We start from the raw sequence: 27,245 nt of genomic DNA, 5'->3' as shown, positions 1-27,245 counted from the left end.
GTATGATAGAGCATAGACGGGGGATGGGGGGGCTACAAACAGGGACAGAACGGAGGGGAACACGTAAAACCAGCAGTGGGGCAGCATCCCCTTTCTCATGGCGGAGGACTCTGCAGGCTTGGCTGTTCTTGTTATTCAAATCTGCAGAAATACCCCCAGGCTGGTCAGCCCTTCCCGGGTCTGCCCTGGTGCTTTGGGAACTGGGAAAACAGGAGGGTGAGCTCAGAGGCCGCCGCGTCCCGTGTCGGCTGAGCATCAGTGCCCGGTTCTGCACTCAGGGTGTCTCTCCAGGGTGTTACTGTGACCCAGCTGCCCTGGTAGCGCTCGTTGCCTCACGTTTGGGCCAGCATTTCTGTGTCCAAAGATTGTGCTGTGCAGCCCACCGTGTCTTTGTCCCTCTTTACAGAGGAGAGGAAAAGGAACGAAGGGAAAAGCAGGGAATCTGCCAGGTACGCGTGTTGCTCCAGGTCATTCAGAAAGTCTGGGCATGGGCTGAAGGTCCAGCCTAGCTCTCCCCTTCCCCCCTTGGCGTTTGCCAGTGTTTGGGTCTCTGAACTCCCGGTGGGATGGAGAAGAGGCACAAAAAGCACTTTGTGGTGTTTGCAAGCAGGTGAACGTGTTTATACAGGTGGAAATACAGGGAATAACACGTCCAGCAGAAGTTTCAGGGATGGTCACAGCCTTCAGAGGTGGTAGTTGAACATCAGCCGCATCCAAGACGCTTCTCGGTGCTGGTACTGGCACAGTTTTTATTCCTGTCTTACTGGTTTGTACAAGGAGCTCTCAGAAATGAACTGGTCGCTGATCAGTTGAAAAGGACTTTGTAGAGAGGTTGGTGCTGGTCTCTTCTCCCAGGGAATTAGTGACAGAACAAGAGGGAACGGCTTTAAACTGCAACAGGGGAGGTTCAGACTGGGCATGAGGAACAAATGTTTCCCAGCAAGAGTGGTCAGAGAGTGGAATAGGCTGCCCAGGGAGGGGGTGGAGTCCCCATCCCTGGGTGTGTTTAAGGGCCGTTTGGATGAGCTGTGGGGGGATGTGGGGTAGGGGAGAACTTTGTAGAGTCGGGCTGAGGGTTGGACTCGATGATCCCGAGGGGCTTTTCCAACCTGAAGAATTCGGTGATTCTGTGATTCTATGATCTGAACAGAGCAAGACATTGTATTATTTCATCTCCCTGAAGAAACGCACAGTCCCGACAAAGACAGGCGGCTTTCCAGGTGCACGCAGACATAAAGCCGGCCAACAGCGATACGGCAGGTAATTAGGACTTTTACAAGCCTCATTGTGACAGTGGATAAAACGGAGATAGAAGAGGATGTGGCCTGTTTTGGCAGTGCAAATGGAGGGACAGAGGAGGTGTTTTCCTTACAGAGGCAGTTTGTAGGGTTGCTAGAAAAGAATGATAGATCCCTTTGTACAGCAAACCACAACGAGTCAACCCCTTGGCCGTCAGAACAGGCTCAGGTTGGAAGGCAGTTGCCAACGGGACGCTGCCTGCGCCCATTTGTACCCACCTGCAGGTGGTCACGGGCTGACACCAGGCTCACCAGGCATTATTTATCCCTTCTCTTTCTTGCACAGAGCAGAGTCAGGCTGACACCGGGCTCTGAAGCACCATGTATGAGCTCAACGAAAGCAGCTTCGATCCCATCACCTTCGTCCTGACGGGCATCCCGGGCCTGGAGGAGTCTCACATCTGGATCTCCGTCCCCTTCTGTCTGATGTACATCACTGCGGTCTTTGCCAACTCTGTCCTCCTCTTTGTCATCATCACGGACAGGAATCTCCACGAGCCCATGTACCTCTTCCTTGCCATGCTGGCTGTTTCTGACCTCATGCTTTCGACCACGACAGTGCCCAAAATGCTGGCCATCTTTTGGTTCAGTGCCAGGGAAATTTCCTTCGATGCCTGCATTACACAGATGTTCTTCACCCATTTCAGCTTCATCGTGGAATCGTCCGTTCTGCTGGCGATGGCGTTTGACCGGTACGTGGCCGTCTGCGACCCGCTGCGGTACTCTTCCACCTTGACCCCCTCAGTGATCGGGAAGATGGCCGTCACTGCCATTGTCCGGGGGTTCTGCATCATGTTCCCACCCATCTTCCTCCTGAAGCGGCTGCCGTACTGCGGGCACAACGTCATGCCCCACACCTACTGTGAGCACATGGGCATCGCCCGCCTGGCCTGCGCCGACATAAAAGCCAATGTCTGGTACGGGCTGACAACGGCTCTTCTCTCCTCCGGCCTGGACGTCGTGCTCATCGCTGTCTCCTATGCTCTGATCCTCAGGACGGTCTTTCGCCTTCCGTCCCCGGAGGCTCGTCTCAAAACCCTGAGCACCTGCGGCTCCCACCTCTGCGTCATCCTCATGTTCTACGTCCCCGCCTTTTTCTCCTTTCTCACACATCGGTTTGGCCACCACATCCCAAGTCACGTTCACATCCTCCTGGCCAACCTCTACGTCGTAGTCCCGCCGATGCTCAACCCCATTGTCTACGGGGTGAGGACAAGGCAGATCCGGGAGCGTGTCATCCGCCTCTTCTGCCCCGCGGGGGAGTGCCCCTGCCCCAGCTGGGGCAGCCGGTGCTGAGCACTGCTGGAGGGAAGGGGCACAAGGGACACGGGAGGCAGCACCAAGTGCTGCAGCACTTCTCGCCCTGGAGGAACAGGTTTGCCCAAGAGGTTTGAGAGAAGCTGAGGGCGGTGGGATTTCTGGAAATGTGGGTTTGGGTCATCCCGGCCCTTCACTGCTACTGGTTTCTCCTAAGAGATGCTTCCCCTGAATGCTCCGTCTAGCAGAGACTGGGCAGAGTTCAGCTGAGGAGCATCAAGGCTCTTACCTCTGCTGATGTACCATCACCTCCAGCTGCTGACTTCGTTTGCTGTCCTACAGCTTTGTTTCTGTTTGTTCCTTCACCTGCTATCTCAGTGCCTGGACGGTGAACAGCCTGTGGGTCATCCGACCAGAGCCTGGTACACGAACCACAGCCGGCTGGGCAGCGTGCTGCTCACACGGCGCAGGTGATGGCCCATCCTCCTGTCTGCACGGGTACAGCTGCGCTGCGGAGGGACCTGGCACTTCCTGAAGGTCTTCACATGCTGAAGAGGTCGGGAAAGGCTTTATCGTCCTGTGTTGAAGGAAAACCGTGACGTCCAAAACTGAATTCAAGTGGAGTGCAAAGGGACAAGTAACCAAGGAAGCAGCTCCAGGCCAAGAGGGAATGGCCTCAAGCTGCACCAGGGCAGGGTCAGACTGGCTCTTAGGAAGGATTTCTTTGCAGAAGGGGTTGTTGGGTGTTGGAATGGGCTGCCCAGGGCAGGGGGGGAGTCCCCATCCCTGGAGGGGTTGAAGAGTCGGGCTGACCCAGCGCTGAGGGATCTGGTGGAGTTGGGAACGGTCAGGGTGAGGTTCATGGTTGGACTGGAGGAGCTTCAAGGGCTTTTCCAACCAAGATGATTCTGGGATTCTGTGACAACAGTCTCCTCCATGCTACACTTCTCACAGGGACGTGTTCTGTCTCTGTAAGAACACCACAGCGTGAAGGACGTTGTGCCTCAAGACCCCTTTCTGCCTGCGTGTCTGGCTGGTTACCCACTGCTTTGGCGCCGTACGTTTGATTTACCCTTCAACACCAAAACAGCTTTGCTGAACTTTTTCTTGTTCCTCTCCTTGGTGCATGTACCAGTTGCATCATAATACCTGTAGTCAGTGGCAAGCTGCCTCAGACAATTGTGAAAAGCAGTGCAAGCGTGAAGCGTGAGCACTAGATGCTGCTGGAGGAGCAGTAAGGACGGTTCTGTGCATCCATGTACGGAGTTCATCATCATCAACTTCATCATCAACCTGACCAACAAGGAGAGCCCTTCTCCATACCTCCCCCTTCCTCAGCTCAGACAGCCGTGCCGGAGGTCAGAGTAAACTCATCTGCTGCCTCCTGGTGAGGTCAGGAAGGGGGGGGACTCATTGCAGAGCGGGGAGCACCAGCGCTGCAGGAGTGTCCCAGGTGCTCGTGGAGACCATGGGGAGAGGAGGGTGGAGGCAGCACTGGAGCCCTCGGGGGGAGCTTGCCAGGAGTTCTGGCCTCTGTGGAAGGTCCGTGTGCTCTGCACCGCTTTCATGGTGGGTTTCTGACGAATCATTATAGCGTGGAGGACGCGGAGGCGCTGACACCACAGTCCTGTCAGAAGTCTTCTGGTTCCTGCAGCAGCAGGAGTGGGACGTAGCTGGAGCTTCTCAGCCCTGTGGGAAAGTCACAGCAGCGCTGACGCCTGCCTTGCTTTCACCACCAAACCACCTTCAAAGCTGCGGCACCGGCTTCCTTTCCACTGTGGGAAACAACTCTGGGATGAGGAAGAGGAGGGAGTGTACCGTTGCCCAGAGACCTTTTTCCTTCACGTTTTTCTGGGTGGGATGCTGAGACAAACACTTGCTTCTCCTTTCTGTGTCAGGCCGACTGCCGGCTGCGTTTCTCTCTTACACCCCGCGCTGAGACGGGGGGGGCTGGGCACTTTTTGGCCCCCTCCTGAGCTCAGGGGCTTCCTGGGGTCTGGTCAGTATGACTCTCCCTCACCCAGGTAGTGACCAGAGTTTTTCACTGCAGCAGTTGGGGAGCCCCTTTCTGAGGGCTCATGCTGCACAGCCCAGCTCCCGCAGCAACGGCAGGGCTCCGCGTCAGCTGGGGGACCTGCGGGAGGCGCTGGGGTGTTCATGGGCGCAAGGTGGAGGACACCATCCAGCTGGTTCTGCAGAACGCCCTTTCCTCCCCGAGCAGAAGGGTGGTGGGCTCTTGCCAAGCCCCCAGCCTCTGCCACAAAGCCCCTCCAGCCCTGCCCGTGGTCGAAGGCAGCCGCTGCTGCGCACTGGGACCCCGGGGGTGCCTCCTTTGGAGGGGCTGGTGACCCCAGAGATGCCGGGGAATGGCTCTCCCTGGCTCCAGGCTCCACAAAAATCTCGTGCCCTCATCGGGGCTGGGAGGTGGCCGAGGGTGTGGTTGGGGCTGATCAAACCCAGCGTCCCTGACTGAGAGTGGGAGCAGCGAAGGCTCTGGGGCACCAGGCTTGTGCGCCGCTGGATGACGCAGGAGGTGACACCGACACAGCAACAAAACCCTGCTCTGCTCCGGCCATCCCAGTAAAGCTGCTGCAACTTCAAAAGGAAGAGATTTGCGATTTTAGATCAAAAAAACTCCCCAAAGTTCTTAACTCTTTCAACACATCTTTTTTTTTTTTTCCGATTTCATCAAAGGTGGGAGCTGTGTGACAGGCACAAGGGAAATGAAAGTCTGTTCATTAAAAGCTGTTTGCTTAGCAGTGAAGATAACAGAGCTGGGTACAAAAGCGGCTCGTATCGTTGGATTTTTTTAATGTCCTCAAAACATTTGTGTTTGTATTGGCTTTCTTAGCAAAAGAAAGAGTGTTTACACAGAGCAGTCCGCCTGATGTCTGATAGGAGACAGCGCTGTGAGAAAGAGAATGTGTCAGGGGATTATAGGCAGCACATGAACACACATCGACTGAAATAGATGCTTTAAGGTCTTCAGGGCACGGAGGACCTGGAGAGCAGCACAGCAGCTGTCACGGGGGTTACAGCCGACGTGGAGGTGGGGGGAGATGTGAGACAGCTGGTGACAGCAGGAGACGTGTTCGCCGATCCGGAAGGTCTCCTCCAGCCCTGCCTTCCTACCTGAAACTAAAACGTGCTGGCAAAGCAGCGCTCTGCTGAAGAGTTTTCTCCTGGAAGCCTTTTGGCCAGCTCTAACGACAACTGAGCTGCCATCTGAATTTGTTCCTATTAAAGAACAATATTGCTTACTGGTGTATCCCACATGCTTTAACTCGCACGGTTATTTCTGCCACCTTCTCCACTGCTGCCCGTCTTTGGCCTCCTCAGCGACGGGCTGAAGCTCCTGCTTAACGCTGAGCACAACAGCGGCGCAGCTCACATGAGCGTGTGCTCAGAGGTGGCACGAGTCTGAGCACTGTCCTGAGCAGGGACCATTTATAAACACCCAGCAGCCTTGTGCCATCATCGTCCTCACCGTGGGGCTGTTGGGAGGCGGGATCTCCCTGGGCAGGTGCTGCACAAATGCAGAAGCAAAGACCTGCCTCCAAATGGCTTCCAAACGGAGTATAAATGACGGGAAACGGGTCGGGGGTGGCGATAAGAGGCCGGTGCTGGCCCATGTGCCACGTTACGGCGCTGTGCTGGGTCGCTGTACCAAAGGGGAGCGTTTCGGGGATCCTCCTGCTTCTCTGGGTTTCCAAGAATGTTTCTGTAGCACTGAGGCGGCAGTTGTGAACTCCCAGCCCTTGCGCTGCCCTGCTTCTCGGATGGATGTGGCGGCCGGGTCAGGGAGCAAACTGCCCAGGGAAATGTCCCTGAGTCAATGAATCACCAGCTTAGCAATTAATGTCCGGAGGGGCGTGCATAATGGGATATTAGCCAGCTGATCGGGAAGATTTATATTTCCAACGTGGTTAAAATGTTAGCTTAATGACTCACACAAGATGTGAAACCAGAACTTCCGCGCTTTGTATTTAATTTCCCACTTTGAAATACCTATTTTTTGTAGCTCAGTTGATGTGGTAGGCTATTTGTAAGGGCGTTTGGATGGCACGGACCCTTTCCTGGGCGAGAGGAAGGGCTTTTGACTGATTTTTTCATGGCGTCCACGTAGCGCTTGCAAAAAGCAAATGACATCTCAAAAACTTTGGGAGATAAGCGGGGGGTCGATGGAGTAAGAAACACTCCTCTGTCCTCAGGGCAGGCGTGGGCAGGTGTTTCGTGCTTCTGCGCCCTGAGAAGGAGTCGAGCCTGCGCCTAAAGCGGAGATCACGGCTCGGGTTTGTGCTGAGTCAAGCTCTAAGCAGCCGCTGTAAAGGAAGATGCTCTTCAGCCGTGTTCGAGTGCTTTGCTGAATAGAGACGAGCGCAGCCTCATCACTAACAAAGCCACCAGTGTTCTGAGTTAAAGTGCCACATTTCCATTCATTTTTATTGCTGTTTACAAACAGTGGTGCTTTATTAATTGTTCTTCCTCTGCAGAGCTTTGCGGGTAATGAATCCGAGTAGCAAAGCTTAATGATTTTACTTCATCTCACCTCCATCATCATCACGTCTTAGCAAATGCTAGTTAATTAATAAAAATCCCCACTACACAGACAGGCAGATAATAAATAGTACATCCTCGTAAGCTGTCCTGCCAAAACAAGATGGTGACTCGGCAGCCAGGACGGCGTTACTGGTTGACTGATTTGTTCTCAGGGGTCCCTGCTAGTCCCCGGAGGTCCCGGGCAGCTCCCCGAAGGGTTGTGGCAGCGGGGAAGCTGCTGACTGCGGTTCCCCCGACCCCACTACAGAGCCTGCTCAGGGTCCCTGCAGGGTTTAATAAATCCATTGCTGTCTTCTAAAATCAGAAATGAGGACAAAATCAGCTAAAAGGGTTATAGCAGGAATATCTGCTGAGGTCTGTCTCAGAGCTCCCAGCTTCCTCTCCACTGTGGTTCAAAAAAAGATAAAACAGGTCCTGGTGCCGAAGTACTTTTGGTCTGGGTCAAGGATGAGAGTAGAACTCACACCTGATTGAGAGGCCCCCGCTTGCCCCAGGCTGGCTTGTGCACAGCCCCGGGAACCTCTCTGGGATCCAGGACCAGGCAATGAATTTGGCTGGGGTGGTGACGAGGGCTGGGGTGTGATGAGGGACGGGATGGTGAGGGTTCACCGAGGTTGCTTCAGGGACAGCCTGGAGGTCTGCGGGGCTTCTACACTCCCCATCCAATTAGTGTAGTCATAGGAAATGCTCAGGGGAAATGAGCTGATGAAGTCCCCGGTGCTCTTCACCACCTGTGTCGGGTCGGAGCACAACTAGCCCTGCCCGGGGCACCCTGGGGTGCCCTGCAGATGCTGTGGGGCTCCGAGCGGGCAGGACCCCACCACTGGCACGGGACGTGGGTGAGTGGCTGTGTCACGGCGCCGTTGTTTCAACTGGGTTGGGTGAGGTAGCGATGGCTTAGATGGGGCAGGGGTCCGTGTTTATTGTGTGATGTCACTGCCAGAGATACGTAAACATTTCCTGGCAGCGTCACCCCAAACTCCCTGTGTGAGCGTGGCCGGGGGGGCACGGGGCAGCGTGTTTCTCAAGGGGACGGAAGCAGCGCGCTCCTCCCGCTCAGCTCTTCCAGGCGTGGTGGATGCAAAGGGAATTCACTTGGAGCGAGAATGGACTCGTGTTCTTCTAACGCCTGCAGCGCGCTGGGTGGGAGCCAGTACGGGTTTGCCTGGGAATTTTCTGTATTCTCTAAATCAGCAGCCCCCAGTGCCAGGGACTTCAGAGCATCTCCTTCTGTATGTTACACAATCCAGCAGCAGCTCAGCGCTCGGTGGCGGCAGCTCCTGACACAGCTGGTTACTCTTCACAGCACTGCCAGTGCCCCTTTAGACCCCGGACATTTGAATAATGCCCTGCCGCTGCTGCCGGTGCTTTTTGATTTTGTCTCTTGGCAGATCTGACAGAGAGTTTCTGCAGAGAGCTGGGTGGTCAGAGCCTGCTGCCCAGGGCTCCGAGAAGCAGAGCTTTTGGGATAAAAGGGGCTCTGCCCTTGCTCCTGGTGGAGTGGGCTCTTGGACGCGTGCCCAGACAGACCTTTTGTAGGAGTTGATGGGGCAGGCAAAGTCCCACGAAGGGGAGGTCCACCGAGCTGCAGGACATGTGGTCTGTGTCCCCCCAGTTCCTGGAGTCACACCACAACTGATGGGCAGTTTTACCAGGAGGTGCCTCCTCTCTGCCCTGTTTTCAAGGAAAAGAGACCTGGTTTGGGTCTGTGAACAGCGGGGGAGGGCAGAGGTGCCCTCCCGGGCCTGGCTGTGCCTGTGGGGTGGAGATGGAAACTGTCCCTGTCCTTGGGGCCTCTCCTCTGCCTTGACACCATCACCTGAGGCGGCATTTCTGCTGCATCCCTGCTGACTAAATTTTGCTGAATTTTACAGACACCTCTGGCAACCCTGAAGTCTCCAGTGCCCCTCAAACTTCTTTATACTGTGGTGTGCATTTCAGTTCAGGTTTTGCCAGTGGATATTTCCACTCTCAGCTGCAGACTCATCCCATCCACAGCATTTGGGACCCGGACTCTGGCCAGTGGCAATCAGCAGGGCTGGATAATGTGAGTCCGCGGGGTGCAGAAGAGCCCACGGAGGAGCCACCAGGCCTGCATGGCTTCCTCAGGTGTCCCAGGCTTAGCAAAACTAGGGAAAAAAACCCCCAAAACCCAACCCCTTTCTGACATGCTAATATTAAAAAGGAGAAATGGGATTATCGAAGAAACTTGAAACTTAGTTTGACATTAGCTCCAAATAAAATAATGGAAAAGTGAATATGAGACTTGATCAATAAAGTGTAAAAAGGGCAAGAATGTAATTAATGGCAATCAGTACTTATTTTTGGTGGTTAGCTTCCGTAGAATCATGTCATTTCATTTTCTGATGACTTCCACATTTGGGTGATAAAGTTACCTGAAGGCTGAATGCAACTGTGAGTATTTTTTTATTTTCACAATATTGTGATGTATACCTCATTATAACACACAAACAAATAAACGAACAATAAGTAAAGCAGATGTTAATGGAGTTTGGCTAACTGCAAAGTCTTATTTCCGTGATAGCTCCCCACTGAGGGGTAGTTTTCCACATATTCCTGGGGAGGGTCAGTGGGAATTGATTGGACGCTGGGTCTGATGCTGTATATGATTGTTACCAGTTGTGTGGAAGCAAGTATAAAATCATAGCTAATAAGGTTTTTAGATGATGTAAAGACAGCTAATTTAACAGAGGTGAATGCAAAGTCATCCTCCTACGGAGGAGGGGTAGGGGCTGTCCCAGGGAAGGGGGCTGCAGTCCCAGCCGAGGTGGCTTCTTCCCCCAGCACACGCCAGCGGTGCCCAGTCCCTGCAAAACACCTTTCCCACCCCTGTAATAATGACGGGGATAAGATGAGGGGGAGAAAATCAGGAGAAACCAGCACTTTGAGCCAACTTTGCTCAGCCACAGTAACGGCTGAGAGTTGGCTCACAGTCCCCTTTCAATGACAATGAAAGTAAATGCCCTTACGGACGCTTTATGAAAGGGTGAAGCTGGGTGATCACAGCAGTTCTCTGTGGTGTTAAAGGCCATGAAAAACCATCCTTTGGTCCCAGGAAGCGCTGGAGGTCAGGACAAGCTCCTCTGAGTGTCTCTGAGCAGAGGGGAGGCCACCTGGTGACTTCAGGTGAGATGTGGGGTGCTAGCCTGAAAGTAAGAAGCACAGTCTTCCCCCAATGATGGAATACGAAAGGGTGAATTTCCTTTACCTATTTGAGCATTTCTGCCATCAAATATGCTTCTCCTTGTCTGATGAATCAAGAAGAACAAACCCCTGCATCTCGTGTCATGGACATCTTTGGATCACAAGCACCATCTGGAGAGTTTCCTCTACAGAAGTGCAGTAGAGGAGGCTGAAACACCTGCCGAGTATCACAGCTCTTGCCGAACAATGATGAAATGAGAAGAAAGGGTTAATTTTCTGTTTCTTGAATCAAGACTTACAGCTTGAGATGGGCTGGGGATGGATGGAAGCAGAGTGGGGTGTCCCCTGAGTGTGGGTCCCCCCATGCTTTGCTGCCAGAGCAGATCCCCCAGCACCTGCCCGTCCCTGCCTGGGGTCTGTGGGCAGAAAACCCTCGTTTGTGGCCGGGGCAGGAAACTGGTGAGTTTCTGTGCTGAGTGAGCGAGTTCCTGCGCTTTTAGGAAGTTGTAGTATCTGTGGAGGGGTGGCAGTTAGAATCACGCCTGCTGTGCAGGCAGGAAGCCCGAGCCACTGCCTCGGTGTCAGAGAGCTGCTGCCGGGTTCAACAGCGTTTGAGCCTGTCCTGGTGCTCGGCCAGACCTTCGCACTCCCCCGAGGCCTGGGAGGCAGGAGCTGGGCGGCCCAGGGTCAGAGGGGTGGAGGAGAAGGGCAACGGCCTCTCCCGGTTCGGGCTCAGAGGAGGATGCCCCGGCGCCACCCTGACTGCGTCCGTTTGCAGGGGAGGTGGCCCAGGGCTGCCCGATTTACAGCCCCAGTGCATAAACTGGAACCGGTAGCCCAGACAGCTCGTGCTGTCTCCATCCCTGGAGGTTTCTGAGGCTCGGCTGGATAAAGCCCTCAGCTGAGCCTGGTTGTGCAGGAGCTTGGACCAGGGACCTCCCAAGGTCCTGGACTGCTCCACAGCTCTGTGACTCCGGGAGCGGTTGTTATGGATTGGGTCTGGCAGCACCAGTGAGCCTGGAAGCACGTGGACTCCAGACCTGTTTCATCCACTCTTTCTCATCCCTGGAAGCCTTGTAGAAAGTGCAAGGAATAGGCTGTCGTGTCAGCTGGCACCTGCACTGCCCGTGCTCCCACCACCTGCATTGGGATGGGCATCCCTGGCGCTGGGGTCTCCCCTCTGGGTCCCCACCACCTTTACACTCATGTACAGTGGGGATTTCACACCGTCCTTCACCAGCAACACACAGAAAAGCCTCCGGGGGCCCGGGTACCTCTTCCTGCTATCCTGCTGCTGCCCACCACCACGTGCCCAGGACACCGGGCACGTTCTGCTGAGGGCTGGGGAGATTTCTTTGGAAGACTGCACTACCCAAGTAGTCTTTTTCCTCCTTTTTTGCACACCATTTTTGGCACTGTATCCCCAGGTCTGCTCTTATTGTCACGTCCAATCTCTGTGTGCTTTCCCCCCTCCACGTTCAACCCCATCGTTTATGGTGTGACTTCTGAGGAGTGCAGCCCAGGTGCCTTACGGGTGCCGCAGCTGTGGCTGAGCGGGCGTCCTGCTGAGCCCAGCAGGCAGGAAAACGCTTCTGGGGACTTGGATATTAAAGTTATGTTTTCCTTTTGAATCTATTGAGACATGTTATCCCAGAAGTGCCAGATTCTTGCCCATCAGGGCTGGGCTGAGCCGAGGCAGGGCCGCGGGAAGGACCAAAAGCCCCACTGCCCAGCGCCCAGTCGCTTGTATGAGCCAAAGTCTGTGCGCTGGGCTGGACTGGGGGCTGCCACCGGCACGCGGGTCAACTGCTCGCTTGCTTCTCTCCCTCAGAGCTCGCAGGAGACCCTGATACTCCGTCGTAGCTCGTGCAGACCCCGGGGGAGAGCAGCCAACAGCCTCTGCGCTGCAGCAACAAGAGCTGCACCCCGGCTTTGCCACTCGGGACCAGGCACCTCTTGCTTAAAACCTGGACAGCCGCGGCTCTGCCGTGGGCAGGCTGGCAGGAGGGGCTGCAGGTGGGGATGGTTTTAATTCTTCGCCAGGTTTCCGGCACAGACAGCAGGAACAGCTTTCATCTGGCCGAACAAATACAGCTCCGTGTGGGGGGCCCGTGGGGAGGCTTTGCTCTCCTCACACCTGACCTGGATGGCTCCTCTCAGATGGGCCTTTCTTGGGGACCAGTGGGTACCCCCCTCCAGCTGTGCCGATCTGCCCCAGCGGCCAGACAGACCTTTTCTTACATGATATACGAAGCTGGTGAGGAAAACTCAGCCTCCTGTGGGTGGTCACAGTGTCTCCCCACCTGGACATTGGTGCTGATGCCCAGAAGAGGGACAAACTGCAGCCCTGTGGTGCAGTCAGTGTCTGCAGCGCATGGGCACGGGGTGGGGATCGTCCCCCTCCCAAATGTCGCCCCTCCAAGCAGCGGGGAAGGGAGAGGCAGGGACAGAGGCGTTCGGCTTTTGCCTGTGCCCTAACTCCAGGCTGCTCCAGCGCTGCAGGGCACAGCTCCGCAAGCCAAAGGGGTTTGCAGACATCAAGGTTTGGGTGCTTTCAAACAAGAAGTTTTGATGTTGGCATCTGTACGATGCTTCCTGTACATGTGCCCACGGGTTGGTTATGGGGTGCGCTGTGCTTAATTAATGCAGGTCAATGTGGAAGGAGACATTTAATCTCAAAACCTGCAGGAGTGAACCCGCTGGCTCATCCAGACGGGAGAACAGTCTCGCTGGTGAGCGGTCGTGGTGCGTTGAAGCTGCTCTGCCCTCACAGAAGGCAGAAATGGGCGGCAGCAACGCCCCCCCCCCCCCGCACAGCAGGTCAGGGCAGAGGGGGCTGGATCCAGAGGTCTGCGCTGGCAGCTCGTCTCTGTTAGACTGGGGTGCTGGGGTGCGGGTTCTGGGGGCTGGATGCCCCATCTGTGCAACGCGTGCCCAGGGCACAAAGCACACCCGACCGGAGGCATTTGAGAGTAAAAACCTCAGAAAACACCCACTGCTGGGCTCAGCGGAGGATAAGCTGGGCCTGGCTGACCTGCTGGGGGCTCGAGTCAATCCACAGCCTGGTTTAGCCTGAAAAGGAACTTCCAGGGCAGAGCAGGTTTGTGTCAGCCGCCCAGTGAGGGGTTGGGCTTGTGGTGCTGGGAGGGGCGCTGCCATCCCATCGCCGGTTTGGGGTCAGAGATTTAAAGGAGCAAAAAAGTCTGGAGAGGAGGGAGACAGAACAGACATATTATTCAAGTGCCAGAGAACACGCTTGATCTATAAAGGGTACAAAACATATTAATTTTTAAAAAGCTGTGGAGGCATCTTCATTGCAGGGTGGAAGTCTCAGGAGAAAACATCTGATGCTGAGGATCATTGTAATGCCCTTGAGCAGGATGAATTTGAATGAATGGAAAATGAAGCCAGACATATTCTGATTAGAAATAAAAGCTTTATTTTGAATAACGAGAATAATTAACTCCTGTGAGAAGATCATGAGAGCAACAGTAGATTTTCCAGCAGTAGATTTTCCATCTCTGTACGCCCGTGTGGGGAGCAGAAGTTATTTGGTACAAAGCTGTTTTCTCAGTGAGACCTTTGGCTTCTGGGGTGGTGGAGGACTGAGAAGCAGTCACATGCCTCTTTGGCCTCCAGCTCTACATAGGTGCGTGCTTGCAATGGGGTAATTTGGGGCCTTTCTGGGATGCCCTGCCCATTCTCTTTGGAAGGCTCTTCTGAGCAAGGACAGGTGCTGGTGGCGCTTTGAGGACAGATATATCATCTTCTCTAATGCTCGGCAATGAGACTTGTTGGCAGCCACGGTGCCCGTCCTGCCTCTTCCCTGTCACCCTGTCCCATCTGTGTTCCCCTTCCCATCGCTCGTGGCGATGCCACTGGAGGAGACCAGGCCCTGCTCCCTCCTCCCAGGACCCCGACCTCCACCATCCCACGGTCACTGCGGCCAAGGCTGCTCCAACACTCACACCCCTGACCAGTTCATCCTTGTTTCCAATTATCAGGTCCAGCAGAGCCCCTTTACTTGTTGGCTCCTTCATCGCCTGTGCCAGGAAGCATCTGCAGATCTCCTCGGCTGCTTGAGCTCTGCTGTACTGTCCTTCCAGCAGATACCAGTGTCAATGTCGAGCAGTGAGCAACCCTGAAAATACCCCAGGAAGGAAGGGTTGGAGTCTGAAAGGGCTCAAACAAATGAATTTCTGACAATCATTGATTAGGACTGAACTGTGATGTGTGAAAGCTTTGCTTGTGTTTTTTGTTTCCCAAGGACTCCTTAACTAGACCTCTTTGTTTAGATGTCCTGATGGAAATCACTGGGAGCAGACTCGAGGCCTTCAGTGGGCACCTGGGCAACCCCTAGAATGGGAAAACTAAGATGGGGGGTGCTCGAAGACAGAGACACAGAGACCCTATTGTAGCTCTCTCCATGATTCTGCTGATTTAGGAAGGAGGCACCTGGACTTTACTTCACAGCGCACGCTCTGGACAGAGGGTCAGCTAGTGAACGCTGTGAAGAAGACTGCTTACTTCTTCCCTCGACCATCAAAGACCCTCACCCTATTTTCACTACACATGTAGGAAATCTAATGAATATCTATGATGTGCGTGTCTGTAAACCGATGTCCCTTACTAATTCTGGGGAGCCCTTCTGGTGGAGAATCCCCAGGGCGACGCCAGCGCTGCTAATAAAGAATATCTGCTTAAGAGTTCTATTGGATTCTGACTGTTGAGTGAATTTCTTTGTTTCAAGTGGTTGGGAAATTCCATCCTTCTGATTTTCATCCCATTTCTTTATCTCCTGACTTGTCAGAGGAGAGGCGCTACCTAGGTGCACATTAATACAGGCATCAGAAATAAACTTGGGCTGCAAATCAGGAGGAATTTCCCAGCTGTGAGATCACCAGGCTGGGCCAGGGAGCGCAGCGGGCATGAGCTGCTCGGAGCTGGGGCCCTTCTGCGCGTCCCCCCGCCCCTGCGTTTGGGCGCAGCTCACACGATCAAGGGTCTCTGCTTGTTGCCTGTGGATCTCACGGTTGGGTTGACTCCAGGGTGTCGGTTTTCCCCAGATCCCCAGCGGAGCAGGACGGTTGTTCCTGTTCCTTGTGTCCGTGTGTCACGGCCCGGACTGGGAGCCCAGAGAGTGGCAACGGTTCTGTGATCCCCTCGGGGTAAATTAAGGTGAAATGACACCAAACAACTGGTGAAAATGTTTTACTTGAGGTTGAAAACAATTTAAACTTGGAAAAGGATAATAAGCAATGTGGTCTCTTATAAATCTTTAAGAAAGAAAAGGAAGGAAAGAATAAGAAAGGAGAGAGCGAGAGTCAAAGCAATCTGGATCACGGCCCCTGGATCCAGCGCTGTCTCAGGGCCGGTCATCTTGGGCGGTGGGTGCACACCCAGCAAAGTTTCTGTTGCCTTTTCAGTTCATTTTATCAGCTGATTTGCATATGAGATGAGGAGGGGCAGGGATTCCACAAACTCATTTCCATGAGAGACAAGGAAAAAGGTGAAGCGGGGGTTCTGCACATGCATTGAGGGGGAAATGGGGTGCACCACCCCTTGTCCAGTTGAGTTGGTGGTCGCACTCACACTGCCCAACTTTGGTTTTTCCTCTGTTCCCACAGATTTTTGCTGCCTTCATGCTTCTTGAGCAGTCCTCCCGCTCTTGGGGCAGCAATGCTCACCTCTTACCAGCTCTTGTCACCTCTTCAGTGCCAAAGGGGTGAAGTCATTAGCAAGGCCTACACCTGTCTTGCACAACAGAGCCACAAAGTAAAGGGAAACACTTGATTTCACTCAGTCCAGTTTCCCAGCTTTGAGCTTATCCAAGGAGTTTGTCAACACAGCCCCGAGGGAGTGTGTGTGGGGGGATCCTTTGATGCACCTTCGATGTTCCTTAGACTCATCACAAAGGCCGCAGCTGGTCCTTGAGGTTTTGTGTGTGGATGAATGTTTGAGGCATCAATTCCTTCAGCTCCTCACACCACGCTCTGAGACTCAACCAGCAGAGAAAGCAGCGATCGGTCCCACCATCGCTATCTTTAGCGCTATTTTTCCATCAGTTCTCAGTGAAGTGGAGCCTGAGCTGTGGCTGGTGGTGGTGAGAGGGCTGCGGGGCCACCACACAGAGGGGTGGGTGGGAGGGGGGTTGTTGGTGGCAGCGACGGGGGGGACGAAGCATCGGGGGAAGGAGCCACCTGGCCTTGGTGCAGGGGCACGGGGGGGTGTGAATTCTGCCCAAACACATCACTGCAGAGGAGCTCTGTGCCACTGCAAACGAGAGTGCTGGGGGCGTGGAAGTGCTCGCTCTTCTCCTGGCACACTGCCTGGGAACAGAAACCGTACCACGTCCTTCGGGGGGTTGTGGCAGGATTAGCAGGTAGGAAAGAAACGCTCTGCAAATGGATCAAAGATGTTAAAAGAAAACTTTTGTAATTTAGAAAATTAATATCAACATCAAATAACCTGAAATCTATGAAAAAATGCTAAACAAATGAAGCTGTTGTTCTGGTATGCACCTGCATTTTTATATTGGCTCCATGAAAGTTATTCTTTGACTTTTGCAGATGAAGAAATTAAGCACCAACCTGGGGACCGTGAAAACTTTTTTCCAAGCATCACGCAATCAAGAAATAAAACATGGGATGCTAAGACAAATTTACCTCCTTTTGGTTTTGTTTTGAGAAAAACATCAGCTTTCTCAGCTGGCTGAAGGAGAGATTTGTTCTCTAATGGTGCTGGAGTGTGTTTGCTTTGTGAACATGGAATTACATGTGGACCCTGTTCCAGCAGCATCCTCAAGGATGGTGCAAAGTGCACTGAAACTGCACAGCCTGCGTAACCCTTTCCTGGGAACATCTGCCCCTCGGGGATAAAATGACGATAAGCCCTGGGTGCACTCAGTGGTGATGGTGTTTCCCAGCTGAAAAGCTTCGGCTTCTGGGCTCGGCTGACAAAGGGGGGTATTTCCTTCTCAGGGAGCTGAGGAGCTGTCTCAGCACCCAGAGGGCAGGAGAGGGCAGACCTGGGGTGGGGGTGCGGAGGGGTGGCAGCAAAACCACCAAAGGACCCCAGGGCGGACGGGCACGGGATGCAAAACTTTGGGGTGGGAATCTGGCAGGAGTGGGGTGTTCAGTGACACAGCGGGGAAGGGCTGGAGCGGAGAGGGTGGGTGCCTGGGAGCTCTGCCAGGGTTTGGCAGTGCCGGCCTGCAAGCTGCAGTGGGTGTCTGGGATGGAAATGGTCCTGAGGTCCCCCGAGCCCAGATTGTCCCTTGTTGTGGTCCTCCCCGTGCCCCAGGGACTGGGCTGGCTGGGGACTGTGGAGGTGAGGAAGCCCGAGCTCAGCTTCAGGGGAGGTGTCATAGTACAGGGACTATTTCATGGCAATCAGCTATGTGGGCAGGAGGCCACAGCGGGACAAGGATGGCAGGGGGACTCCTTGGATGCTGAGCGAGCAGAGCAGTGGTGCAACATCTGTCTGGTACGTGCATTCAGCCTGTGCTGTGGGGAGAGGCGGTCCTTGTCCCTATTGTCGCTGGTCCCTCCTGCCAGCTGTCACCATAGCGGGGCAACAGCCACCCCCCCGTTGCCCCCTGTTCCTTCTCACCTGCTGCCAGCACCGCTGCTTTTCAACAGAGCGAAGCACAGTCCTGGTCTCAGAGCCACCATGTCTGAAAACAAAGGGGGAGTGGAGACCAGTCAACCCGTTGTCACTATGGATTCCTCAAATATCATCAAAGTGACTGTGGAGACCCTCAAGCAGGAGGAGAAGTTTGTGGTTGATTAGAGGAGCACCATCCAGGAGTTTAAGGTAGAAGTTGGCAAGCGTTTCAAAACACCCCCTGACCTACTGGTCCTGGTATTTGCTGGGGAAATCCTCAAGGATCAAGACACTTTGAGCCAGCACGGAGTTCACAGTGGGGTCAAAATCCACCTGGTCATCAGGTCCCAGAAGAGCCCACAGGACGGCCTGGCAGATCCAGAACGGGCGGTCACCATGATGCAGCCTCCTAGCCACAGTAATTCCAACTTACTGTACTTGGGAAGCAGAGCTGCTCCACAAAACCCACGCCTGATCCATGACAGCTGGTCTGAGCTGCTGACCTCCAGCCAGGAAACAGCGGCCCGGACCATGTAGAACCTCTTATCTATGATCCTCAAGCCAGGCCTGGTTGTGAACACCATCAACAGCAACACATTTTTGCTGGGGTTCGTCCTTGGGATGACAGGTGTACATCTCCTAGGCCTGGACTCAACGGACACATTGGACTTGGAGAGCAGCGTTCCTGAACAACGTGTGCCCATGCACAGCTTGAGCCCATCTGTGGAGAACGTCCTTGACAACGCTGATCTTGTCAGGGATCTCCTCATGTCCGACCCCCAGATGCAGCAGCTGGCTGAAGAAAATCCCGAGATCGGTCAGATTTTTGCCGACCCACATACTTTCAGGGAAGTATTAGAGGCTTTCAGCAGTCCTGCCATAATGCAAGAGGTGATGAGGATCCACGACGTGGCTGTGAGAAACCTCAAAAGCATCCCCGGTGGGAGTTCTGGAGCAGCTGTACAGGGAAGCTGAGGAGCCCATCTTGGACACTGCAGGCACAGCTGGACAACAACTCCTTTGTCTCTTGAACAGTGACGCCCCCCGAGTGGAGCACGGCAGGCGTTGCTACAGATCCAGTGGGGATTACTGACCCTCCCAACACAAGTACCAGACTTTATGATTTATTTGAGGGGCTCGCATGTGGAGAAGGCATGGACGACTTGGCACAGAGCGATGAAGACGATGAAGTTTTCATGTCAGACGAGGATGAATCCGAAGGTCCGGCGGAGATGGATGAGGAGGCGCCTCAGACCAGATTTAGGACACAAATGGAGCAGCTCAGTGCCATGGGCTTCCGGGACCAAAGTGCAAACCCGTGGGCACTGATCGATGCAGAAGGAGAGATCAACGCAGCAGTGAAGGTACTGACCAAAGCACCATCATCGGACAAGAGGCCGTAACCGGCTCGTCCAAGCGAACCAGCCATCGTGCCCCCTTTTTCGGTAGCTGTATTTCAGTCTCACCGCACAATAAAAGCAGCAGGGTGCATATTAAGAAGTCGTGTGCCGTAGCTTCCATCTCTGAGAATTACTTTCCTCTTAGCTGCGGGGATTTCTTGTATTCAGAAGCAGTAGACACGAGGACCTTTCTGTGCTGTGAAACTCTGGGGACAGGCCCTGCCTGGGTGTGGTGCCACCCCTTTACAGAGAGATCCAGGTCTGTATGCAGGGAAAACACGCCAGGAGAAGAGAGCAGAGAGGGATAATATGCCTTTTTGTGGTTAGGAACTGAGATCCAGAGATGCTGACAACCAGATGATAAATGAGCTTGGCTCCCATTTGGACTCCAAACCAAACAGTGGCACTTTGACAGCTGCCTTTTTTTTTTTTTCTTCTGAAGTCTGGCCCTAAAGAGAGAGGCAGGGAGTATCCTCTCCTCAACTGAGCAAACGCTAATTTGAAAGCCGGTTTGTCATTTCTGTCACTGCTTCTCCTATGGGAGTAACGTCCATGAGGCTCTTGGTACCCATCAGTGATGTCCCGTTCTCCGCCAGTCCCATCCCACCGCTCCCTTCCTGCTCCTCTTTGCTCTCCTGCCCAAGCTCTGAGCCTCCTTCTCCCTGCTCTGGGTTTCCCACTCATTTCTTCCACAAGTGTTTCCCAACATCCTTCTCTTACAATATGTCCAGTGAGAGGTTTTCTACCTGTTCCTTTCTCCTCCTCCTCCACCTGCCCCATTTATGGCTCTGTAGCTGTTATTTTTACGCCAAATTCAGACTTTTTCTGTCCTCTCTCTCCTTTCTATTTTGCGTCTTGTTCCTTCTTTCTCCCCACACCCTCTTTTTCACCTTTCTGGAGGTGATTGGAGGGTTGGTCCTGGGGACATGGGCTGGGCGCTCAGCAGACCGTGGCTGGAAAACGCCCCTCTCTCATGGCAGACCCCCCGTGCTGGCAGCCAGGCTTTGCCTGACCTGCTCTGATAAAGCACCGCTGGCAGGAATCGACGCTGATCTTGGCCGTGTTGCCTGCTTAGTGACGGGCAAACGTTGAGCCCTGCCCTCTCTCGAGGCTGGTCTCAGCCTCAGCCACAGGGATGGAGCTTATCCCGGGGGATGGTTGGGCTTCTTGGGTCTCCATGCAGCAGCGTGTCAGCTGCCCCAAGTCAAGACTTTGCAGACTTCCCCAGTGCTTAAAACTGCCCCTGACGCCTCAGGACCCTGCTGCCGTGCAACGCCTCTGCCCCAGGCTGTGCTCCAAGACTCGTGACAGTGCCTGCCCCTGAACTCATACGAGGCTGAAGATGTGTGTGGAGCCCGTGTGACCTGAGCTGGGATGTTTGTCTGGGGGTGGTGCGGGAGCAGGACAAGTGTGGGTGGTAGACACCAAAATGTAGGGATCTAGACCTGAGTCGTGCCTCCAGCCTCCTGCTGCTGCTCGGGGAGGTCTTGGCATGGGTCCGTCCTCATGCGGAGGAGCCCAGCACCACCTTGGGCATCTGAGACATCCACGTGGGGCTGGTGGATGTGACACAGGACCTACAAGACACCTACGAGACACCCATGTCCCTCTAGCCCCGTGGCTGGAGATGAGGAGGAACAGGATGGGGCATCTCAGAATGTCCATTCAAAATTGATGGAGCATTTACACACAAAAGAAGTATTTCTTTAAAATGCTTGTGCTTCAAATTTAAGCAGTTATAAGGTTTCAGTTATGAAAAAGTGTTAAAGTAACTTGCCACTTTAAACACACATTTTTTACCTTTTTTCCTTATAAATATTTTGGTAAACCTAGCAGGAACTCATGACACATGAAGAAATCACTCAATGTAGATTTTTTTTTCGCCTTTTTTGCCAAGAAATCTTTGACAAGATGATCTTTGAGGTCCCTTCCAACCTGGTATTTTAAGATTCTGTGCTATTTTTTTCCCATAAAAATTAACTCCTGACTTTGTTCCGCTCCTGTGTAGGAATTTGGTGTGGTTTGGTAGTTGCTGGAGGACCCCTTGCAGCCGGTGTCGTGGGGAGCGTCAGGGCCACTTGTGCTTGAGGACAGCACGAGCTCTGCCGCTGCTTTCACGTCCTGCTCTCTCCTCCTTGTCCGTGAAGGCAGCCGGGGTGATGAACTTCAGCTCTCTTGGGTGCTCACCCCTGGGAGCTGGGCTTTTTTAAAGGTGCCTGGGTGCCTGCAGACATGGGCACTGGGAGCTTGGCAGGCCAGAAGAGCCTGTGTCTGGCTGCTCACCCCCCCAGATCAGGGTCTGGTCCAGCCCTGGGCACTGCCAGCTCCTGCTCTGGGGGTCACTTGTGAGCCTGCCCTGGCTGCAGGCTCCCCGGGAGATGCTGTGCCACCTCCTCCTGCAGCTGGCTGAGCTTCGGTGCCCAGCCGTGTTCCCTGGCACCCGCTCCTTCCCTGGCACGGGCAGCGGCGGTGGACGATTGCCGGCACACATCTCCCGCCTGGCCAAGGCGATGAATATCATCTGCTCCGTGTCACCCTCGGCAGCACTAACGGTGCTTTTCTAGGTGCCCCGAGCAGCGAAGCCGCTGCAGCATCCACCCCCTGCAGCTCTCTGGGCAGCCTGCGCTGGCCCGCAGCTCTGGCATATCATGTCTTATTTTGTGTAGCCATCCTACACCGGCCTTGGCACAGTGGGACTTGTGCCTTGGGGGTTTGCTGTGTGGTGAATGCTGTGCTCCACCATCGCTCTTGTGGAATTTTTTTATATTTCATGGTCAAAATCTTCCTGTGTTTCTTCAGGTGTGGGCGTGCTGCTGAGCCTGTGACATCCACAGCTGCCTCTGCTTGGAGGCTAATGTGTACTGAAATGATTCAGCCTGCAGAAAATAGTTCCTCCAAGCTAATTTATTTCTAGCCCTGTGTCTGGTGAGATTCCTGAGGGGCTGAAGGGAGGGGTGGTCACCGACTGACCTGGGAACTGGGGGAAACGTCCAGTCGTTCATCCAAGGAGGGGTCCTAAGCCCCAAACTCTCCCTCCCATCCCCTCGAGGAGCCCAGCCCATGAATTGCCTCTCTCATTGCTATGGGGGAAACTCTTCCAAATTCCTTTTATTGCATTAATCACCAGGAGTGTTATGTATCATGCTCAGTAATCTACTCAAAACATGGATTGCTATTTATACATATGTGCTAAGATATTTGCAAAAGAAATTGCGTTGCGTTTGGACGCCTGGATGCTCGGCGCTGCTGAGAAGTCAGACGGCTTTTTTTAGGACTCATCACACCATTTTTTCCAAAGCTTGCCTGTGTCTTGCCACAGCCTGCAGCTACATCACGTCAGTCCAACCAGGGCCCCGGGGACGGGAGATGCAAAGCCACGCGGGTGTGATGGTGTGCTTGGAGGGAAGGGAGGCCGGGGGGGCACAGAGCCCCGCGCCAGGGACCTGCGAGTGCCTCTGCAGGGAGCAGCACGATTACAGCTCGTGGGGGCAAAGAGGGGGCTGGATGACATCCCAGGGCACGTCTCCTCGCCTGGAGGGCACTTAGGGAGCTGCTGAGCGGGGCACAGTGCTCCCCCCACCCTCTGGGATCGGTGCAAGGGCCCCCACTGCCCCGGCTCCGGCACCGCAGCCCCTGCCCCAGCGCGGCCGGGGACCCTCCTAGGGGCAGGGACCTGGGGGGGTCTTTGCGTTGTGGATTCGGGGCCAGAAGGATCGTTGCGAGCCTGGCGCAGAGATGGCGAATTCCCCGTTAACGATACTGATGTAAAGAGCCAGTGAGATCAGCCACTCTAACTGAGGGCGTTTTGAGAGCCGGGCTTGCCGAGGTAAAGCTGGCAGGGCAGCACCAGCAGGCAGGATTAAACCCCTCACGGGGTGCTGTACCCGGAGGCAAAGCCGGTGGGGGCACCGCAGCGGGTGCCGGCAGCCCGCAGCATCCCGCATCTTGGTCCCGCGGGAGAGCTGCCGCCGTGCCCGGGCCGTGCGAGGGAAATTCTTCTTTTATTTTCATTCTCTTAGCAGACAATGAATCACCAGCGAAACCTTTCCTCCCACCCCGTTTTTGTCTCCCCAGCCGCTCTCCTGAAAGCTGATTATTTGTGGGGGAGGCCGCCCCCGCGGGGTGGCAGCGAGGGGGGCTCCAGTGCTGGGAAGCCACGTCCCCGACCAGAGCCCTGGTGCTGGGATGTGCTGGGATTGCTGGGATGTGCTGGGATGTGCTGGGATTGCTGGGATGTGCTGGGATATGCTGGGATTGCTGGGATTGCTGGGATTGCTAGGATGTGCTGGGCAAACCCGAGGCGCTCGCAGCTGAAGCCTTCTGCAGGGATGCCCGCAGACTCCTGCAGACCTTTCTGTAATCCTCAGGCAGCTCTGGAGCAATGTGGCTGTTTTTCTAGGTTGTAGCTTTTAGTTTAAATTAGGATTAAAAGATTTTAGGAGAGAAGGATCCAGGGGGCTGCCCAGGGGTAGCTGCAGGAGATGCATCCTTAGAGCTGCATCTCTAGGACCACGGTTCTACAGCGGCAATTGGATTCTGGAGGACGGGGGCCGATGCTGCGAGGCACCGCTGGTGCAGAGCTCCTGCCTGCGCTGGGGTCCCGCCTGCGGCTGCAGCGGATCCTTCTTTACTCGCAGTTTAATATTTGCATTTTGCAAGCGCTGACGAGCTTTTGTATGACAGCACAAAAGATACATGCTATCAGCATGAAGAATATTTTGTCTGTTAATACATCACATATTTTTTTATTTCAGGCAATATTTATGCTGAATTGTTTTAAATCATTTACAGAATGGGATAGTTATTATTTTGACTAATTTTATTTTTAAAGCCATTCCACTGTCATGTTTTGTTTCTATGGAGCAGGCTCCTTGGACTTTCTTGGTTCAGGATATTTCAGATGTGCAATGTGTCTCTCACTGAGTGTGAACAGGGAAGCAAATCTGCTGTTTAAAATACAATTGCTTTCTCGTCCGTGGAGGCAGTAGTTTGGTATGCAGCAACCTCACAGCTTTGTTTTTAAGTACTCACATCACTTTCTCATCTCGGCTGTGTTATGGGTAATTCCTATTTTGAGTTTTGATATTTAGGAGCTGACTGTTATTGCAGAAGCTGCTGGAAGGAGTCACAGCCCATTTTAACTGGTGTGGGTCTGGGTCTGCTGCAGCCCCCGGTGCTTGCTGGACCTCTCCAGGGCAGCGGCGCGGCCCTTGCTCTGTCTGCTGGGGGAACTCCATCTCGCACAGGTTTTCCCCTGACACCAACACCTCTCCAAGTGCCTGGTTAAATTTTATTTCTGCTGGATTTGCACTGACAGCGAGGTGCAAAGCAGGTTGAACTGGGTCCCGGAACCAGAAGGAAAGGGAGAGGGCAGTCTGGAGATGAGGCAGCGTGAGGGGCTGCGTCAGCCCTTTTGTCCTGGCACCACTGTTACACCATTGCCCCCCACGAGCCGCAGGCTGGTCTGAGGGGCTGTGTCAGCCCTTTTGTCCTGGCACCACTGTTACACCATTGCCCCCCACGAGCCGCAGGCTGGTCTGAGGGGCTGTGTCAGCCCTTTTGTCCTGGCACCACTGTTACACCATTGCCCCCCACGAGCCGCAGGCTGGTCTGAGGGGCTGTGTCAGCCCTTTTGTCCTGGCACCACTGTTACACCATTGCCCCCCCAGCCGGTCAGCCGATGGCAGCTGCCTGTTTCCGCACCGCACCATTTCCCAGGCCGGGCCTCCACCTGCTGTGGCTGGGAGGATGAAATCTGCCCGGAGCTGGAACACCACCCCTCAAGCTGCGGGTGTGCGCAGGGGTGAGGGGGACCTGTGGGGGCTGAAGGCGTTGATGGCCGACACCCCCCCCCAGTACCACTGTGGGCGCCTGGGCATACGCACATGGGGAACGTGGGGCGGTGAATATACAAATGAGCTCTGTGGCAACCAGCGAACTGATGGTGGCAACTATAAAGGGGCTGTGTGCTCCCCCCTGGGCAGCTGGCTCTGTCTCCATCGCCTGCCCAGATTTCTTTCTCTCGCCTGCCAAAGTTTTTCGCCTGCCAAAGCTTTTCGCTTGCTTTCTCCCCATTGCCTGCACCGGGACCGGGCCGTCAGGACGCCCTTAGACTCGTGGTGGTGGTAACCAGCATTGCTGCATCTCTTTTGTTGGCTTGCTTAAGGAATGCTGATTTTTCCTTTCTTCTTCCTTCTGTCCTATCACTATTATCAGTTATTTCGTGACATAAAGCTTATAAGGTTTGTGCAGCACCTGACCTTGTTTGTGTCTTCATCTCGCTCTTGGGATCGTTTAAGAACCCTCCCTGATATTGGATCAGGACAGGAAGGAACATGAGCAGCCAACTTCAAACCTAGAGCTGACTCTGTTCTCTAGCCTAGTGTGAGTCCAGGTACCTCAAAACTCCCAATTATCCCCTCTGCAGTTCCTGATGTCTGAGAACATCTTGTGCATCCCTGCACACACCTGACCTTTCCTCTCTCATTGCCTGACTTCTTCCTTCTACTCTGGATTTGCAGAACATCAATTTAAGGTATTTGTGCAATGGAGGTTGATTCTGTCTCCATTCACTCTGCTCTAAGGGGAAGTGTTTGGAAGAAAAATACACTTATGTCATGTTAAAATCAAGTGTGGAGAAAATTTGGGCATTGCCGTTTACACATCATGGGAATCTAAGTTCACGGTGCAATATATTGCACACCATGGGTCTTCATAATTCAGGTGTGTACCTCTGGCTGTGGCCATTAGCAGATCAGAGAAGGCGATACAAGGCATTTGATAGTGGTGGAAGAGCTTAAGCATCTAAAATAATGTTCTGCAGTGTCTTTGCTTTCAGGTGAAACATGCCACGGTCCAACCTTACCAGCCTGACGCCGGCAGCATTCATCCTGGCTGGCATCCCAGGCATGGAGAAGTTGCACGTCTGGATCTCCATCCCATTCTGCTCCATGTATCTGGCGATCCTGCTGGGAAATGGTGTTGTGCTCTTTGTCATAAGGACAGAGCGTGGCCTCCACCAGCCCATGTACCTCTTCTTGGCCATGCTGGCCGTCGCCGACCTGGTGCTGTCAACCACCACTGTGCCCAAGATGCTGGCTCTGTTCTGGTTCAACGCCGGGGAGATTTCCTTCGGTGCCTGCCTGACCCAGATGTTCTTCCTGCACTTCAGCTTCTCGGCGGAGTCAGTGATCCTGCTGGCCATGGCGTTGGATCGGTTCGTCGCCATCTGCTACCCGCTGCGGTATGCGGCGGTGCTGACCCCCTCGGCCGTTGCCAAAACCGGGCTGGTGGCTTTACTGAGAAGTTTCTGCATCATTTTCCCTTGTGTGTTTCTTCTGAAGCGGCTGCCGTTCTGCGGGCACAAGGTCATCCCGCACACCTACTGCGAGCACATGGGCATCGCCCGCCTGGCCTGCGCCGACATCTCCGTCAACGTCTTGTATGGCCTCGCAGTGCCTATTGCAGCCATAGTGGTGGATGTCGTACTCATTGCTGTCTCCTATGTCCTAATTCTCCTGGCATTATTCAGACTCCCTTCCAGGACTGCCCGTCATAAGGCTTTCAACACCTGTGGCTCTCACGTCTGTGTTATATTCCTTTTCTATGTTCCTGCTTTTTTCACCGTTTTAACGCATCGCTTTGGTCAGGAAATCCCCCACCACGTCCACATTCTGCTGGCCAACCTCTACGTGCTCTTCCCCCCGCTGCTGAACCCCGTCGTGTACGGTGTGCGGACACAACAGATAAAAGAGAGGGTTGTGAAAGTGTTCATCTGCCCCAAGAGTCGTTTGCTGCAAGAACAGGAGTGGGGTGGCACCATCAGAAAGCGATGAACACCTCGGTGGGGCTCCAGGCTCCCCACCCCAAATGCTCTTTGCACTGTCTCAGGCAACATGCTTAAGTCTTCTGCTATCATGGTCAAAGACAGAACACCCGACATCCCCGCATCACTTTCCCC

The 27,245-nt window shown here is 54.2% G+C and overlaps 3 protein-coding genes across 3 annotated transcripts in view; all 3 read left to right on the top strand.

Annotated features, from left to right (window-relative positions):
• Positions 1-27,245, top strand: part of LOC141919976 (hemoglobin subunit rho) — a 118,228-nt gene that overhangs the window by 7,729 nt on the left and 83,254 nt on the right. The gene's annotated exons all lie outside the window — the stretch shown is intronic.
• Positions 1,620-2,594, top strand: LOC141920346 (olfactory receptor 52B2-like). Its single transcript, XM_074817053.1, has one exon. It carries the CDS (start codon positions 1,620-1,622, stop codon positions 2,592-2,594), a length of 975 nt encoding a protein of 324 aa, XP_074673154.1.
• On the top strand, positions 26,131-27,120 carry LOC141920003 (olfactory receptor 52E4-like). The gene has a single exon (XM_074816690.1). It carries the CDS (start codon positions 26,131-26,133, stop codon positions 27,118-27,120), a length of 990 nt encoding a protein of 329 aa, XP_074672791.1.

This window comes from Strix aluco, chromosome 2 (assembly GCF_031877795.1).
Source record: "Strix aluco isolate bStrAlu1 chromosome 2, bStrAlu1.hap1, whole genome shotgun sequence".
In the NCBI taxonomy this organism is placed as follows: Eukaryota; Metazoa; Chordata; class Aves; order Strigiformes; family Strigidae; genus Strix; species Strix aluco.
This window is presented reverse-complemented; position numbering and strand designations above follow the sequence as displayed.

Excerpts from the sequence above, each read along its gene's own strand:
- LOC141920346 (XM_074817053.1), top strand. The coding sequence starts at position 1,620 with ATGTATGAGCTCAACGAAAGCAGCTTCGATCCCATCACCTTCGTCCTG.
- LOC141920003 (XM_074816690.1), top strand. The coding sequence starts at position 26,131 with ATGCCACGGTCCAACCTTACCAGCCTGACGCCGGCAGCATTCATCCTG.